Source organism: Heliangelus exortis, chromosome 3 (genome assembly GCF_036169615.1).
Source record: "Heliangelus exortis chromosome 3, bHelExo1.hap1, whole genome shotgun sequence".
Taxonomy (NCBI): Eukaryota; Metazoa; Chordata; class Aves; order Apodiformes; family Trochilidae; genus Heliangelus; species Heliangelus exortis.
The window spans coordinates 26,719,270-26,738,279 of NC_092424.1; the positions used below are offsets into that span (position 1 = coordinate 26,719,270).

General features: G+C 37.5%; 1 protein-coding gene across 4 annotated transcripts in view; it reads left to right on the top strand.

Annotated features, from left to right (window-relative positions):
* The window catches only part of DISP1 (dispatched RND transporter family member 1), a 98,609-nt gene that overhangs the window by 69,180 nt on the left and 10,419 nt on the right, over positions 1–19,010 (top strand). For all 4 annotated transcript variants that reach the window (XM_071739726.1, XM_071739727.1, XM_071739729.1 and 1 more), the window contains 4 exons: positions 10,109–10,138; positions 14,099–14,222; positions 16,242–16,369; positions 16,787–16,884. In XM_071739726.1, coding sequence (XP_071595827.1) covers positions 10,109–10,138; positions 14,099–14,222; positions 16,242–16,369; positions 16,787–16,884 — 380 coding nt within the window. The remainder of the gene's footprint in view (positions 1–10,108; positions 10,139–14,098; positions 14,223–16,241; positions 16,370–16,786; positions 16,885–19,010) is intronic.

A 19,010-nucleotide genomic window follows, 5' to 3' on the forward strand; every position in this document is an offset into this window, starting at 1 on the left:
TCATAATATTTTCATTAGATTCAAGAGATCAAATATGTAGAAAGATAAAAAATAGCCTTTGATCCCATAGTCAGCCTAATAATTTGGAGAAATTGTAAGGGCTGGTATGCAGTCTTATCTTTGGAAAAGCTCTCTGGTCAGAGAAGGCTTTCTGAGAGCAGAACTGAACCCCCTGGTGACTTATATTCACAAATCCCTACATCTGCACAGGAAGGAATACTGAAACATGTACCAGATGAAGCGTGATGGATAACAGTCTGAAGTCTCTCTGCTCCAGAGTCAACTTCAAAAATGCTTAATGCCAGTCATTAATGCCTGTAAGAACATGGATTTCAGCCATTGTGGAGAAATACCTTGATAAAAATAGGTGCTCTTGTACATGTCTTTCATTCTCTTTGGTATCATGGGATGAAGTTTTTTCTTTTGCGTATGTTGTGATTTCTTGAGTCATGTTAATTTCCTGCATTTCAGAGAAATACAAGATGTGACCATGACCTTGTGTTGCTCCATTCATCTGGGAAGTATAATAAAACCAGCTTTGAAATGAAATATTTCTGATGAAGGAACTTTTTGTCAGTAAAAATGCTGAAAAATGTTATCATCATAATTTAAATCCCAGAACATATCTATTAATTTCATTTTAATTACTGAGAAAAGAAAAAAGACTAATGGTTTTAGACTTGTGAAGGATCTTGAAATAATATTAGTCTGCTTCGAATTAGCTGTTGGCTTGTTTTCAAATAATGATTCATGGTGGTATTTTACTAAGCCTTTTTAGTTGTCTTGAATGGTTCAGAACTTTTTTTTAACTTGCCAAGCACAACTATATGTGGTCCTGCCTTTAGTGCTTCAGAAGTTAAAGGGATATATGTATATATTGATTTACTTAAACTTTTTGAAGAATAGTATGCTTTAAATTATGTATAAATTTTGCCATTTAAACCTGGGACAACTCAATTGAAATATGCCTGATGGCAGTTTTCTTATTGACAGTTTGGGAACTATGTTTAAAGGTGGCTGTGCTCATTGGAGAAATATTTAGGGGAAGAAAAATATTTTTAGGTTGTATATTACTCAGCTTCTTCAGACACTTGGATTTCCCAGCAGAGAAGACGATTTATTTGCTGTGCAAGACAAGTGAACCAGGTAGATGCTGTTAATGAAAAAAGCCAACTTTTCTAACAGTTGATAACATTGACTCAGTTATTGAAGCTGAATGAGGGAAAGCATTGGAAGTCAGTATTGCAAAAATGAGGTTCTAAGGAACCTTAAACTGAAAACCTTGTAAGTAATTCTTGGGCTCCTGCATTTATACCATCCATATGGAGGAGCAGGGAAAACACCTTGGAGGTGTTTATAAGGGTATTTAAATTTCAAGTAATTTATATGTTCTGTATCTACAGAAGTTCTAATTTTAGCATTTGAGGAATCATGTTCGGTCACTGAACTTATCAAAATAACTTCCGAAGGAAAATACATACGTATAGCATGTCTGTTGCTTGGTACTGACCTTTTCCCATCTCTGCTGACTTGATGGAATCATAATTTTCTGTTACATGTTGGCATGAGCTGCCAGTTTGTGATTGGGAGATGTCAAAACTACCTGTTACTTTTTCAGAGTAGATTAGTAAAGTTTAATATTGATTTCATAGCAGAAAGAAAGTAAACAAAACTTTGGCTTAGGTAAGTATAGAAGGTTTGCCACTGACATTCAAGGAATCTGGTTCTATGCAGGGTGTGTGCCATAGGTCAGTGAAGTTTACCCTGTTATGCTAAATTTAAATCAGAGCAAGAATCACTTAGACGGTGGTGCTATTTTTCTTAACACCTTCCTCACAATTGCTTTTCAACAGAGAGGGAATGTTATTTGCTCATACTTGCTGTGAACATAGAGCAGATCCTCAGCTGGAACTGATAGGGTGGGGAAGAATACAAGAGCAGACAGAAACCTTTAAACAGCTCAGCATCTCAACTATAAAAATGTTTGAAAAAAACCACAAACAGTTGCAAAATAGCATATTGATTTTTCATCTCTCTACTACAAGGACTTTATTTTGCTTTACTTTACGCATAAGAATAATCTTAGCAGAAATAATTCATAAATACAAGGTTAAGCAAAGGTGCAAATTGATATTTCACTCTTTTTAATGGGATGAGTTACCAGGTTTTTATTGGTTTATTTTAGCAGGTTTTTTATTATATATTATATATATACCACCTCGCCCAGATAATATAGAGGTAAAAAGATAAAATTCTTTTGGATTGTTCCATGACATTTTATGTGGGAGAGAACAAGAAAATTTGTTGCATTTTTCTGTCTTTCAATAAAACCTTAAAAAAGCAAGTTACCAGAAAACTCAGTTCTCTGTCATGTTTACAACATACCTCTACCGTGGCTTGTCCTATTCTTCCTTTATAGAAGTAAATAAGTAAAGCTAGGAGCAGACAAATACAATAAACACTACATGTTTAAAAAAGCATCTAGAGAGAGTTCAATACTAGAATCAAAGAAAACTATATCATAGCAAAAAATTAAATTGGGAGGCTTGTAAGAAGTTTTTTTTTGCAATTTAGTCTGTTGGATTTATTAACTTAGTGACTGATAAAATGGTAAAGCAAGTAGGTGTTATACCTGATAATAGCAGCAACAGGCAGCTTTGTATTTAAGAGCAAGTCAAATGGTTCTCATGGGTAAATGAAGTTCTGAAAATGAGGATTTTCTTCTTCTGCCAAGATTTAGTTTGTATTGTATGTTCTCATGGAAAGTGTACAGTATTGATGCATCTCTCATTCTATTCTGCAGGGATTTCACTTATCCTTGAGTGCAATAATGGCAAAATGCTATGTGTTATCACTTCTTGTAACCAGATCCTCCAACGAAGGGAATAAGTTCCCTGTGACAAAGTGAAACGTTGAGGTTAAACACCTCATAGTACTTTGGCAGGGGTGTCTTTGTATTGACCTTTTTTCCCCCAGTAACTACAGGATTTTATTGTAACAACATGTTTGACTAAAGTGAATCTATACCTGAAAAGCAAGAGTGAGAAATTAATTTTTCTGCAATTGGCTTTTTAATGATTTTTTTTTACTATTGCTATGTTCAGACAACTGTAAGTATACAAGGTGCTTCAGAAAGAAGATACAGTTTGTGTCCAGAAGAGTACACTCTAACAAAATTATGCTATGTGTTTTTATGGGGGTGATGTTATTTGTATGAAGAGAAGAGATGCCTTTGATGAATACCTGCATGAGGAAAGTAGAACATATTCTGGATCCCACTCTGCTGGAGCAATTGTAGTGATTGCTTCTGCTGCTGTGTTATCTGAAATACTGTTAATGATCATGTACAACCCTGTAACACTTTATTATAAATAGCTGTAAGCTCTACATTATTTTCAATATTTTGTGCAGCTTGGCACCACAGTGAAGGTGTTGAGTTTCTGTCAGTGATCATTTCCATTATTCACTAGTGCTTGGGCATGAGCCTTGAAATTGGCTGTCGCTATTCCAATGTCACCAAGCATGCAACCCAGCTGGATTTGCTATATTTATGATATTTGTCAGCAATCAGTACTTACTCATCTGAGACAAGTTTCTGCATTGAAGTAGGAAAAGTGGTTGCAAAGACTGGTGCACATCTTTTTGCAATGCTTCTGGTGTATTCAGCTGGGGGTTCATAACAAACTGCTTGATGGCAAGTGATGGTCTGAAGAAAAGCAGTGCTTCCTCAATCAGTGCTGGTTCCAGCTGGACATGGTACCTTTCCACCAAGGCTGGAAGCTAGCTTAGCTTCAGCAAAACACCAAAATCAGGTGGATTTTGTTGCTTGGAACCCAGCTTTCTGCTTCCCTTAGCTGCTGTCTCCTAAGGACAAAACAGAGCGGAAACACCTGCACTGACACTTTCAGATTTACCTGTAATGCTGTTGTTGCCTTTGAATTGGGTGTGGCAATCCCAGGCAGTGCCCCTGTGCTGCCCTGTGGCAGGGGTAGTAACCCAATAGGCAAAGAGGTAAAGCCCTTCTACATCTGAGCTCCAGTCTCTGCACACTGTTCAATAGAAATTCATTGCAGCAAAGTGTCGTGAACCAACTCAGAAGTCAAATGTTCAGCCAGGGAAACATGCAGAGTCTTAGTAGATATTTAAAGTAGTATAGGAAGACATTGTTTGGATAAGTTCATACAAAGGTATGTCTTGGGGTATATTGACACTTTTTAACTTATTTGTTTCATTTAAGGTTACTTTCAGTGTAGGCAGGAATATTGATACTCAAACTCATATTAGTATCTTTTTATCTTTTTCGACCTTTTATGTTATTAATAACCACTAAGGCTTGCTTGCTTTTTTTTTTTTTTTTTGTTTGTTTGTTTAATGTTGGTTGGTCCACAGCAGGTAAGAAACTCTCTTGAAATGATGCTTCAAAACACTGCCCATTTTTCTGATTTTCTGTTTCATGGCTACCCTTCTGCAGGGCTTTTGCAACCTCTCAGTAAGCAGCTAGCATTGTGGCATGAGTTAAAGGAGGTCACTGATGTTTGTGAAGGAAAAGAATATCTTGGAATATCTAGGTACTTTCATTGGCCTCGGAGCTGTTTAAGTTTGTGTTCCTCTGATGTGCATTAGATTAAAGAAACAAATGCACTGCAAAACCATCATGCTGTCCATAATTTTATTATTAGAGTATTAAATTAATTTAGAATGGTCTTATGCTGAGGAATATTCTTTTGAAAAATTGCTTTCTGATGTATAATGTCCAGGTAATATGAAGTTTAAAGAACTAGATTTAATAATAATAATGATTTCAAAAAATGTGCAACTCATTGTGGTTCTTGAAATTAGAACCAGACTCCCCTGTCTGTTAAGCCCATGCTAGTCTATTAAACCCCATAAGAAAACTAATTCAGTCCTGCAACTGCAAGGAAACTTTGGCTTCATTGAGAACCTGAAGACAGAAGGTGGCCAAGTGGCACGGTGTGTTCCCCTTCAGGAAGCTAGAGCACCAGTCATCTTCTTTCTCATATTGAAAAGAATGTAAACCAAGGGTATTGTTTTGTACATATGAACTGCCCCTGACTCTTCAAAATACTGGTAGAAATGCTGTAGTTAAGTGCTTAGCTATCCAGTCCAAACGGGTGCCCTGGTCTGTCCTCTTGAGACTCTTGTTATTCCCTGCAGTAAATAGTTCGATATTATACAAGTGCTTTTTAAAAACCATTCCTCCTTCTTTTCAGCATGTTGCCCAGAAGGTTGCTGGACTACCAAATATATTTCATGGTGAGAAATGCCCAGGAGATTTACTGATTTGTTAGGTAGTTTCTAATTGTGTGGTGTTCAGTCTAACCTAACCATTGGGAAAGGACAGGATGAAGAAAAGCATTTGTTGAATAAGGGATGAGACTTTCAGTAAGCAGTGGTAGAATAGAGCTTGTCTTTTTGTTTCCCATTCCCTTCTCCCCCTCCTTGATGCACAGTATTTATCAGCTTTTAATCAGTGATTATAATTTGTGTGATAACTTAGTTGTGCTAATTCCCTCACAAACAACTGTGATTGTCTCTTTCCACTATCAAACCTGTGATAACAAAGTACAGATGTAATTCAGTACACAGATCAGCTTGGGGTTTGTCCTGGCAAAATTATGGAATGTGCCATTTCTTTCACATGAAAACTGATGAGGATTTTTTTTCTGTCTACATTCTTTTCTGAAGGTTAGTGGCATTATTTAATCTGGCTAAATTAAAGTATTATGCTTCAGAAATTAGACACAGCAGTGTTAATTAAATGGGAGACTTTTTTTTGCCATGCATTTCTGTATTTTCGAGCATAACTAAAGAATTTTCAGGCATGGTTTTCAGGGATAACTTTTACTGTTGACTGATATAATAGAGTCATCAGAACAGCTGCAAGGGATTGGTTACACTGCTGGAGTTCACCCAAGTGTACACAGATTTTTTTAATGCATAGTTTTTGAAACAAAACAGTTTGATAGCAGGTGTGACCTTTAACCCTCCCTAACTTTGAAGAACTTCATCATTTGTTCAGCACTGAATATATTTTACAGGTGGAGGAACCCGAGGGAAATGTTTGGTTTGGTTGGGAAAGGGGGAGGATAAGAAAGGGTTGTGTTGGTATTTCTACCTCTTTTGGGTAAAGCATCAGTACTGGGTATTAGCATCTGTTACTTTTTGAAAGTCTAAACAAATTTTTTGCTTTGTTAAGAGTATCTGCTTTGACATCTGGTTACAGAGACATAAATGAAAGCCAGGGTAAAATTTGAAGAGAGAGCTATTTAAAATGTGCACCTCTACTAAGATGTGTCATGCAGAAGGGACTGGAAGAACTGTGAAAGGGGTGAACACATAAGAAGATACATTGAGAAGATGCCTGTACCACCCCCAGAATAGTATCAATGACACACTGGTTCTTCCCAACTTATGTTTGTCTCTCCAGCTTTTTGAGGACCTCAGATGATTCTGTGGAAGTACCTGACTGTCCAAGTATTTGAGGGACTGCATAGAGACATGGACATGGCTCTCTGGGTGAACCAGCTAAACATAGTCTCCATAATTTCATGGAAACCACAATAATGATTGTCCAAGGATACAAAAAGCAATTTTATCTCCCAATGTAAACCTGAACTACACCAGCCTGTGCTAGTTCTTGTCCTGAGATTGGTACTAGCAGTGCCAAATAGTTGTATGGTATTGTTCATCATGGCACAGACAAAAATGGGACTTGCTTTCACAAGTGACTGAACTTATGTGGAAATGCAGATTGTTACAAATAGAAGTTAGAAATCCATGTTTGAATTACTGTGTTAACATTAAATATTCAAGGATATATTTATCTTCAATCTGTAAACCAAGAGTGAATGCTGCAGTTACAAAAATGTGTTACCTGACTTGGTAGCTTTGTCCCCTCTTTCAGACAGACATGAAAGCAGGCATTCAGTTTGCACTCTGTGTTGACGCTGAATTAGTCCATGAAGGGGCTTCTCTGTTAAAGCATTTCACTTCACAAAATAATCACAAATGAAAAAAAAAATTTAAAAAAAAAAATCACAGAATGTTTTAGGTTGAAAGAGACCTCCAAGATCATCCAGTCCAACCTTTGACCAACACCATAAGCTAACTACTAAACCATGTTTTTAGGGACCAGGTCCAAACCTTTTAAATACCTCCAGGGATGGTGACTCCACCATTGCCCCAGGCAGGCCATTCCAATGCCTGACAACCCTCTCAGGGAAAAAAATGTTTCCTAACACCATCCCAAACCTCCCCTGGCACAGCTTCCATCCATTCCCTCTGGTCCTATCACAATCCACTAAGGAGCAGAGCCTGTTTCCCTCCTCTCCAACCTCCCTTGAGGCAGTTGCAGAGAGCTCTAAGGTCTCCTCTCACCTCCTCTTCCCCAGACTGAACACACCCAGCTCCCTCAGCCCCTCAGCTGCTCCTCACAGGACTTGTGCTCCAGGCCCTTCATGAGCTTTGGTGCCCTTCTCTGGACATTCTCCAGCACTTCTGTGTCCCTCTTGCATTGAGGTGCCCAGAACTGAACACAGTACTCAAGATGCAGCCTCACCAAGAGCCAAGTACAGAGGGGTGATCATCTCCCTATTCCTGCTGGCCACACTGTTCCTAACACAAGCCAGGATGCCATTGGCCTTCTTGGCCACCTGCACACACCGCTGACTCATATTGAGTTGAGTGTCAACCAATACCCCCCGATTCCTTTCCAACTTACAGCTCTCTAACCACACTTCCTGAGGTCTGTAGCTCGCCATACTTCCTACAGATTCCCATTGCTACTAACTTTAGATTCATGTTTAGTGAGGTCTGTCTTCAGCACCTATTTTCTTATTGTCTAGTTTAGCCTTAGTTGAGAAAAGTTTGTTTTGTGGTTGAGGCTGTAGATAGGACGGTGAGAAGTCTCCTAAGCCTGCCACAATTTTACAGCTTCAGGCAATTTATTGTTACAGAGCCATTTTAGAACTCAACTTTTGGGATTCTGCACAAGAGTCAGTTGCTCTTCTGCTGTTAGCAATATTTTTTTGGCATCAGCTGTGAAATTGTATTTATTCAATACCTTCAGAAGTCAGATTTGTGCTTCTTGGACTACAAAATTTAACCTTAATTTTCATGGCTGGATTTTACAGAAAGTCCTTGTCTAAATTTCCTTAATCCTTGAGTTAATGTAATTGCAGATTGGTTATTGTGCTTTTTTTTTTTTTTCTTCAGCTTCCTCATGGCTGCAAGGAGCAATTTTTATTACTGTGTTCTGCCTTCCATGCATGTCCCAACAAGCATCTCTACTGCTTTGTCAGATTGGAGCATAGCCAGAGATCAGGGAATAACAGCTGGTTGAAATTTGCTTTTACACAATTGTTATTTCATATAACATGTTAATTTAAATGTATATTTCTTGAAGAAACAACTATATTATCTTTATATTTCTTGATGGTGTATTCCATTGTAGTTTCATTTATGTACTATATTGCTTGAGACTCATTGTGAATGAAGATCAGCTTGGATAGTTTAATTCTTCTTCCATCTTGCCTGCAGAGTGAGGAGATAACAGGAATGGTCACATATTGCCCTATGCTGTCAATTACATTTTCATCACCCTTTTGTTGCCATGTCAACAGGTTGCCCAAGGAAGTTGTGGCTGCCTCCTCCCTGGAAGTGTTCAAGGCCAGGTTGAATGGGGCTTTGAGCAGCCTGGCCTAGTGGGAAGTGTCCCTGCCCATGCAGGGGGGGTTGGAAGTAGGTGATCTTTAAGATTCAATCCAACCTGAACCATCCTACAATTTTGTGTTAGGTAGCAGTCCCTTGAACAAGTCTGAAAGGATCTGTTACTGCATTTAGAGCTGTTTTGCAGTGGATTATGCTTTTTATTCAGTGTAACAGAGTGTGGTATTTCTGAGGCTCAGCACTACATGGGTTATTTCCCCTTTATGTTTACAGTTGTCCAGAGTTAGAAATAGAGACAGTCTGAGCAGCACACACACCCCATATGGGCACGGTTGCAGATACCTGAGATGATGATGCCAGAAGGTTTTTATTCCTCTTGACTAGAGTTTCAACTCAGTGTGCTGAACCTTGTAATTTGAAGGACAGAAAATGTCATTCTTGTGCACTGATTTAAGCTTTAAACTTCAGTGAAAATCTCTGAGGAGTCCAAAGTTTGGGCCATTTATCCGGAGGTGTGTAAGCATACAAATGTTTACACTTTTAGAAACCTCAGGGTAGAAATACGAAGTGATTTATTTTATTCCAGCAGATGTTTCTTGTTTTCTGTACTGGTTCCTTGGTGGTAAAACAAGTCCATAACTTGGGTGAAGCCATAGTATGTTTACATCTTTGGAGTGATTTTATGTCACATTTATAGACAGCAAATTCTTGCAAGGACTGACAGATTCCTCATGTGAAATTTTTTAAAGTGAAATGTATGTGAAATTTACTGATCCAAGAGTTAAGAAATGAAGTGCTCCTTGAACAGCAGCAGATAGGAGTAATTTATATTTTGTTTTGCGATCTCCTTATCAAAGTAATGTTGTTTGTATTAGTTTTTTGGCAAATAACCAAAACTTGCATAGAAAAGTTTATAGAGGTACCCTTCGTTATTCTGTTTTCTGCATGATGAGCAAGACAGAATTTATATCCAAAATATTTTTTTTGTACCGGAATTCTGTTGGGCACTCAAGAAGATTCATGAATTGCAATGGCAAAACATGACGTTTTGGTTGTTCATTCCCATCATGTGTAATCTGTGTCATGGTTTTCAATGGTAGTGAATTGGTATAATGTTTGTTTATTTGGTCTCTTGTTGAAAACTGGAAAAGCCTCTTAAACAGTAATCCCAAAAATTAACTGCATAAAATTCCACTTTTGAAAATCCAGCTGTCTGTAGCTGTAATTATTCTCTGAATTACTTGTTTGCAGAGACTTAATTGAGTATGATTGTATGCTTTTTAAAATAACTCATATTCTAAAATATCTGATTTTTATAATCCAGCTGCTTATCCATGCATGGGAAGAATTAAACAAATTGGCACATGCATGTGTGCTTCATATATTTTCAGTTACTCTCTTTTTTTTCCTCTCTTTTCAGACCAGCCAGACCATTCAAGTTACCAAAAAGGTAAGACCTAATACTGTCACATGGGAGGTTTGCAGATTCATAAAGGCAGTAGATAAGATGATGGCAAAACTGTTATTCCACACACAAGACTAAGGAATGTTAAAGCAAAATAGTAGGGAATGAAATTAAAAGAGATTTTGAATTAATAAAAAGGGAAGAGTTTGTGCTTTGGATGAGTTTCTGAAACTGCCATAGGTGGCTGTGGAGGCAGATAGCATGAGCAAGTTCAAACAACATTTTGAAGAATTGATCTGCAGTGGGTCTCTAAATAACACTGTAAAGGAGGAGCCAGGAAAAAGCTCTTCAACATCCCTAATCACACATCTTTGAATCCTGGGAGAGCAGGAATAGGATAGGCCACAGATGATAGCCAAACCCTTGTGCTCCCCCTGATTAGTCTTTCCATTAGTATCTTTTGGAGAGGCTTTTGGATTCAGCATACTGGACCAGAATTTTTAAATCTATGCAGATTTCAGTGTTCCTTTTTGGCAGATATTTTATGGTATTTTTTACTGTAGTCCATGCCATTCTCTTTGTATATACACATTCTGCAAAAGGATAACACTCCGGTGATTCAGTACCTTTTTGATTATGCCTTATTCTGAGAAGCAGCTTGGTCATACCATCAATAATGATAAAACACTGACAGAAAAGTTCAGAAATTTCATCGTAATGATCTTTTCTTCTTCTGAAAACCAGAAACCCCACATTGTCAAGAACATGAGGTTTGGACTGCGTATGCTCTGAAGAATGGCAGAGTCAGAGAAAACAACAGAGCAACTTACATGAAACTGTTAAAATTTGAATTCAGTAAAGAACAAGCCTGTTCAGAAGGAACAATACCTGCTTTGAGTTACATAGTCTGTTTTATAATAATTCAGCCACACAAATACCTATTGCTCATAGCAACCTCTTCATGATATGGAAGCAATACATGGTATGTTTCTGTCTCTTTATATGAGACAGTAGTGGTTTAACCTGAGTATGTGTGTATAGAGGTGCTGATAACACTATCCATGTGTTATACTATAGCTTAAAATGAGAAAGAAAAGTAGAGCGCTGTCTTTTTTTTTTCTTTTCTTTTTTTCTTATTAAGAAAGCATCCTAGGTCTTAGATCACCCTAGGGCAAATTGCTTGAGACCACTTTTTAGGGGTGATAAATAGTTGACATAACTATAGATTATGTTAATTACTGTTGTCTCCTAAGCATTTTTAATTGTTTAAAACATGAAAAGAAAAAACAATAAAAAACCGAAAACCCAGACACCAAAAAAACCCCTCAAACCTTTTCCAAGTGTGTGAAAAACAGCAAAAGGAAAGAAGGAAATCTATATGTATCTTGATGATACGAGGCATCTTACAGCAGTGTCACCATTCTGACAACTAGGTTGCAAGCAGGGGTGAAATGGCATAAAAAAGATATTTCAGTCAGTGTCACAGTTACGGAGAATTCATCATTTAGTGCTTAAGTAGGCTGGAGGACATAAAAAGAAATTATAATCTATCAGTGTAGTCATATTGGCCAACTGTCCTTTTTAATGTGCCTGGCAGTAAGGATGTGCTTTCTGAATGCGAGTGATTCCTTGACTAAGGAATTGATTTAAGTGCTTTTCTCTTGAACTCAGACGTTATTAGGAAGCGGGCATTTATGCAGAATCTAAGGCAGGGTAGCGGCTTACTTTTCATAGAGAAAATAGAAAGTAACTAAACTAATTTTTTGGCTTCTTAAAGTGAAAAATAAAATTACTGCCATCTGTTTAGCCACTTCCAGTGGCTTGGTTGGGATCAAGGATGGCTGTAGGCAACTTGGTTGGGGCCAGAGCCCTCAGCAGCATCAAACGACACTCAGACAAATAAAATCAAAATACAATGTGGTTAGTCCTTCTTGATGTTGTAGCCCAGGTCAGCTTTGGTTATCTAAATTTCAGTATGTGATCCAAGAAACAGGACAAATTTGCAGGTGTGAGCAAGCACTTACTGTTTTCTTTATGTGTCTTACTAACACGTTAAACACTCTAACTAGGACATAATCTCTTTTACAGCTAGTGACTGAAGATTTTAGCCAATTTACGAACTGCTCAGCTGAGAATAGAAGTATAGAGACAACATGTCAAAAGGGATAAATCTGACACTAGTGATGAATAGGAAAATAAAACTTTAAGGTATAATTTTTATGACTTCAGAGCAAATGCCTGCACTAGCTAGTCAGTCTAGCACTTGGTGTTTATGAAAACATTTACTCCTATGAATAGGAAAATTCTGTTAGGTCATTTACTTCCCTTAGCTTCTACTGTGTACAGTTGCTCATTTGGCAAGTTGCCTTTTTGTGATTCACTTTAATAGAAACTTAATACTGCTTTTCAGCCTTTTGCTAATTAACCTCTTGTATGAGAATTTAAAGGATTATTTCACATTTACCTAATCAGAAATTGAGATACACCCAGTGCTTTGTACTTCCTTGCTCCTTAAAGCTGTAGATCCCTAGACCATACCTATTCCCACATGGTACAAGAAGCCAGCAGTGTGCTTGCACACTGGAAAGCTGTTGTTGGAGTGAGGATCTGGGCATTACCTCCCTCAGGAATGGGACAGAAAATTTCTGTGGAGCAAATAATTGAGCTGTGATTAGATAATTAGTCACTATGAAACTGGGAAAGAACCATAATTTTTTTAAGACAGTAGAAATAAGTAAGAAGAAGGCTCTGCTAGAAACTTCCCTGTTACATTGCATGTAATTTGAGGAGGAAGTAAGAGTATAGTCTTCTTGATCGATATTTAGTGTGTACAGAGACTATCAGCATAGAATGATTCATAGGTTATATTATTATTCTAATGACTTTTAAACATTGTGAGACTTTCTGTACTCTCTTTGTTCCCAAGATGAGACAGTGTTGCTTTTGAAACATGAACTTTATTAATTCGTCTTTACTGTAACAAAAAAGAATCAAAAAATAGGATTTCTGAGTTCAATTTTATTTTCTGATACTTTTCTGTCAATTTAACAGAAGTAAAAATGCTTTATAAAATAAAAGTTATATTTCTGAAAAAAATTCTTGCACTCTTAAAATATAGTGATCTAGGAGCCAAAATCAAGGATTTGTGTTATACTAGAAGTCTAAACAATTAACGCTGATTAGTTTATGTATCATATCACAACTTCCTTGTGTCTTTGAATTTACAACAGATTTTATGGGTCTTTAGTATCTAGGGTTTGACTGTTTTTTAATGATTGTTTTGAATATAGACAAGATGGGTGGTTTGGGTTCTACTTAAAGGTAGATTTTTCTTCACTTACATATTTTTCTTAAAAAAAGCATAATGTGGCAAAAAGAAACTAGTGTTTTCTATCATTAATTTTTGAAGAAAGCATCTGTTTGCTAGTGTTCCACAGCCATAGATAATACCCATGCCAAATGTGGAGTATAAAATAAGGAAAAAGTTTTTTTATTAAAAAATGGTGTTAAATAATGTTTTTCAATTCACGTATGCTTTTCTTTTGCATTTCTCTGTAAAAAACATTTTATGTAGATTGTATGTACATCATTGCAATGGCAGTTTTAAGTACTGCACATGACCTAACCAACAAATATTTATTTCAGTAGTTAACTACCTCTGTAGCAGCACAAAGAAAATCTGAGCTAAAGCCTGCATTTTTGTCAGCATCCTGGTGGAAAAAGTAATAGTATGATATAAAAAGCTTTTCTTTGTAAGAACAGAAAGTTTCAGTTGGGAGATTTGATATAAAATGTGTGGGGATTTTGTGTTTTCTTACTTTAAAAAAAAAGTGTAGAAATAAATTGAGTACAAATGGGTTCCATCCATGTGTGATAGCTAGCTCACTTAAGAAAAATACAGAAAAAAGGTCAGTGTTTCAACATGGTTCTTGATATAGGTATGGGTTAATTTTGTGTATAACTTGCATTTCTGTAAAGTATTTTTCTCTACACCCCCCCCTGCAGTTACGCTGCGCTGATTGCTGACTGGCCCGTGGTGGTCCTGGGCATGTGTACTGTGTTGATAGTGGTGTGTGCCCTTGTTGGAATATTAGTTCCAGATCTCCCAGATTTCTCTGATCCATTGCTGGTAGGTAAATATTAATCAAATGTCCTGTCAGACAAGTATTTTTGGTTTGCTGGTGTATCAGTGATAGCAGTAAACAGCAGGTGCAAGTGAAGCAATCAATACATTCCTCTTAAACTGAGATCTGCCCAGGAGGTTCCCTGTACTATGAATCTGTTTGGGAATCAGTTTTCTGGGAGATTCGTTTGTTAATAAGCTTGCAGAAGCCAGTTCTGTCTAATGAATCCACAAAATAAATGAAGTGGTAAAGACTCTTGTAGTTCCTCTGACTAAAAAAAAAAAAATTAAAAATTGCATCATGACGTTGGAGCAGCTAACAGTGATACAAACATGCAGTTGCCACCAGAAAACATCATCCACTAGTTTAAATTATTTCTGCATTTTGCCACTGAAAGCTCATATGTCCTTCAAGAGAACTGCTGTACATTGAATTATGTAAAGTCATCCCAGTTTTAAATCTACAGCACATATAACATTGATACATTCTAAATCAGGTTTCCAAGACGGAGAGCCAGGATCTATTAAAGGAAAGGGGATTCTAAGTGCCCTTCTGGGGGTGAAACTATATCCATAATGAAAGATAGAAAGTAATTTTTGTCAGTGAGGTGGAGTGTGAGCTGGTTAAAGGAAGGAAGTCAGAGAGATGTGGTCAGTGGGACAGAATCTAGTTGGATGCCTGCATGTAGTGGAGTCCCTCAGAGGTTAGTACTGGGAGCAGTATTATTAAATATATTCATCAGTGACCTGGATGAGGGGACAAAATGCACTGTCAGCAACTTTGCTGATTACACTAAACAGTGAGGAGTAGCTGACACCCCAGAAGAGGGACCAAGACAGGCTGCAGGGTTGGTCAGGGAGAAATTTAAAACAAGGGGAGAAATACAGCAAGGGCAAGTGTAGAGTCTTACGTCTGGGAAAGAACAGTCCCAGGTACCAGTATGAGTTGGGGACATCAGGATAACCATGAGCCAGCAATGTGCCTTTGTGGCCAGGAAGGCCAATGACATCGTGGGGTGCATTAGAAGGGGGGTGGTTGAGAGAGGTTCTCCTCCCCCTCTACTCTGCTCTGGTGAGGCCACATCTGGAATATTGTGTCCAGTTCTGGGCCCCTCAGTTCCAGAAGGATCAGGAACTGCTTGAAAGAGTCCAGCACAGAACAACCAAGATGATTAAGAGAGTAGAACATCTCCCTTATGAGGAAAGGCTGAGGGAGCTGGGGCTCTTCAGCTTGGAGAAGAGGAGAATGATGGGCGACCTCATTCATGTTTACAAATATTTTACAAAAGTAAAGTGCCAGGAGGATGGAGCCAGGCTCTTCTCAGTGATGTCCAATGGTAGGACAAGGGATAATGAATGCAAGCTTGAGCATAAGAGGTTCCATGTAAACATAAGGAAAAGCTTTTTCACTGTGAGGGTGACAGAACACTGGAACAGGCTGCCTGGTGAGGTTTTGGAGTCTCCTCTGGAGACATTCAAAACTTGCCTGGACACATTCCTCTGTGACCTATACTAGGTGATCATGTCCTGGCAGGACTTGATCTTTCCAGCCCCTAACATTCTGTGATTCTGTGAAATGCTGTGCTCATTTCTTACTTTTAATGAGTTACCTTACCCATAAGTAGCTTCAAAATTATTACTTTCAAAATTATTTAAATATTTGCCTTATTCTGAAAGAAATGAAAAAATATACTCGAGAGTTTCCTAATCATGTTTAATCAGTAGAGAGTGATAACTGGGATACAGAAAAGGAGAACACCTTTGTTCTGAAAAGTAAGTGTTGAACATTTTACAGACTAAATCATCACTTCCCAGAGAGAAGTAGTACATGCACTTCTTAATCCCTTATCACTCTCTACCTTTCGTCATTATTTTGTCTGACCTGTCAAAACATTTTACTTTTAAAAGTAGATGCCTGGAGAAAAGCATGCTTCAGTAATGAAAACTATCTATCACTTTTTATGTTTCCACTTTCCTGTTTGAGCTAAAGAATGAAAAATATTAATAGAATTTTGCAATTCTTAGGGTTTTGAACCAAGAGGGACAGCCATAGGACAGAGGTTGGTCACATGGAACAATATGGTAAAAAACACAGGATACAAAGCAACACTGGCAAACTATCCTTTCAAATATGCAGATGAGCAAGCTAAAAGGTATGTATTAAAGATACATTTATTTTTAGTTGGGTTTTTTTGTTTGTACATAGCACTTGCTCCAGTAGTCTGTGAAGTTAATGTACATGTTGCCAGTGATTTCCTATGAATATTGAATCTGTTCTATAATTCTCAAGGCCATTCACCTAGAACTAGGTTATTTCCCATCATGAGCTCTTTAGAAGTATGTATAATTTTAGTTATCTGTTTGAATTGTGGGTATTTTCAGTCTCGATGTAGTTTTCTTTGAAGTCCATAATAACAAAAAAAAATCAGTGAATGTTTCAGTTCTTGAATACCAAAGTAACATTAGTAAAAAATATGTTTTCTTAATTGTAAGAGCTATTAACATATGGAACTTGTTTGGATATTCTCTTTGCTAAGGCAAGGTAAAACCATTTATTTATTGTGTTTCAGTCATCAGGATGACAGATGGTCAGATGATCACTATGAAAGAGAGAAGAGGCAAGCAGAGTGGAACTTCCACAAGGATACATTTTTCTGCGATATTCCAAGTAAGTTGACAAACAGTGTAAGAAATGCTAAAAAATTCTGCCAGTTGAATTGGGTTTCTGAGCTCTTCTCTATATTGTATGCCTTGTTAGGAAAACACCTTTTGCTTCAGATCCATATAGTAAGCACCTTCTTTCTGTGTGCAGAAGCCTTTGAAGAAACTGGGCTAAAAAGCGATGATCTACTGGTTCTTTCTAGAAAGTAACTGTATTTACTTAAAATCCTTCATTAAGTGGTTCTGTTTCCTGTGAAAATTTTTCTTAGTTACTGATAATGCTGATCATTGCAAGAGCAGTGCTTTGTGTATGGCTACAAAGATAGAACTTAATTTGGACTAAGGAAGAAGTTGTGTTTTATCTCTTCAACCAATTTAAAAAAACTCAATCAAAACACTTTTCCTATACAGGTTCTAAAAGGCATCCACAGATCATGTTTTACAGAATTTAGGGAGTTCTTTAGGAAAGAAAGAAAAAAAACAACGTAAAAACTTAAACACATTAAAAAACCCAAGCCAAACAAAACAACCCACCTCGTAGAAACAAACATTAAAAATAGCCCCACCCAAAGTACCATCAGGATCTGTAGCTATTATTATTTTATATTTTGTTATATTTTGTTTATATTTTGTTAGGGAATATTAGCCACTGCTCACATACGTCCCACAAATTGCAAAAGTTAACCAACTTTATGGTATAAGCGAATTACAATGGTTTATTTCAGGGAAAATAACACCACGCTGAAAAGGAGTCTTAGGAAGGAGTTAATAGCGGGAGAAAATGCAGGGAAAGCATGTTCATAAATAAACGAATCACTCCAGGAAGCAGCTTTTAAGAAAAGGAGAAAGAAAGGGACAGATGATTGTTCTTTTCACCCTCTGGAGAATCTCTGCCTCGCTGTGGTGTCTCTGGCTGCCAGTGGTTGTGGTGCTGCTGCTGCTCATCCCCTCTGTCCTCTGCTCCTTCTCCAGGGTCCCTGTTGCTGCTGGTTGATCTTGGTCACCACTTCTCATTGCTTTTCTCTGCTGAATTTTCTCCTTTTTCCTCTGAATTTTTATAGTTAAAAATGTCTTTTTCTCATGAATTATTGCCAGAGGTTGCAAATTGGTAACTGCGGGTCTTCCCTTTCTATTCATGTTTTCCCAGAATTCTTTAGTTCTTGTATTTGATACCAATTTGAATTACTTGTCTGGCAGCAATATCAGGAGCCATTCTCTTTATCATTTTATCTGTTTAGTCCTGTCAAAAGAGAGGCATTTGTTGATGAGATTAGTCTTGTTGATGAGATTAGCCTTGATACATTTTAAAGATCATAAACAGAGGAAGGCAGTGCTGGCATTTTGCTGATTCAGGAGACAGTTCTCAGTGTACTGCTGTGTCCACATTACATTTCACCCCACGGCTCTTGAGTCAGCACATATATTCCATTTTGTGTGGTTACTTTATATTTTGCGCCGCGTGAGTCTTGTTGGAATTTGTGCTCTTTGGCAGGTCAGACCATCTCTGAATTTTCCCACTCAGGGAGCAACCAGAGCCATTCCCTGCCTGGCAGCTTTTAGTGGCCCAAAGGCTCAGAGCATTCCATTGAGCCACGCAGCTTCCCCAGTATATGTCCAGGTCCTTTCCTGGCTTAAAAGTCAATAAATTTAATGTTTGGGGGGGGAAGCAGTCCATTTTACCACACATTTACAAGTATTTTCTGAAGTTAAGCTAAACTAGAGGACAAAAAAGACAAAGAAGTCTTTATTGACTTTATACATGGCATACTGCAGAACTATGCTAAGTCCTTTTCTGGCAGAGAATATGCATTAGCAGATGCAGATCTTGTGTTTATCCATAGCATGACCTGAGCTCTTTTGCAGCTACTTCAATATGAGAGGACTGATAACAGAGCACAAAAAGATGATTGTGAAATTATTTGTATATATTAATTGATCTGAAAGAGCAATAACCACTAAAAATTGGATGAAAAAGATTTATTACTATTTTTTCCCAATTATGATATGGTCTTCCATTTCAGTGAGAGGATTTGAGCAAGGTCATAATTTCTGCTCCTGTGAGTATAACCGAAGTAGACTGAGCAGATCTCATGTAAGGAAAAGGAAATGAACTGAAAACCGTACAGAGCATTA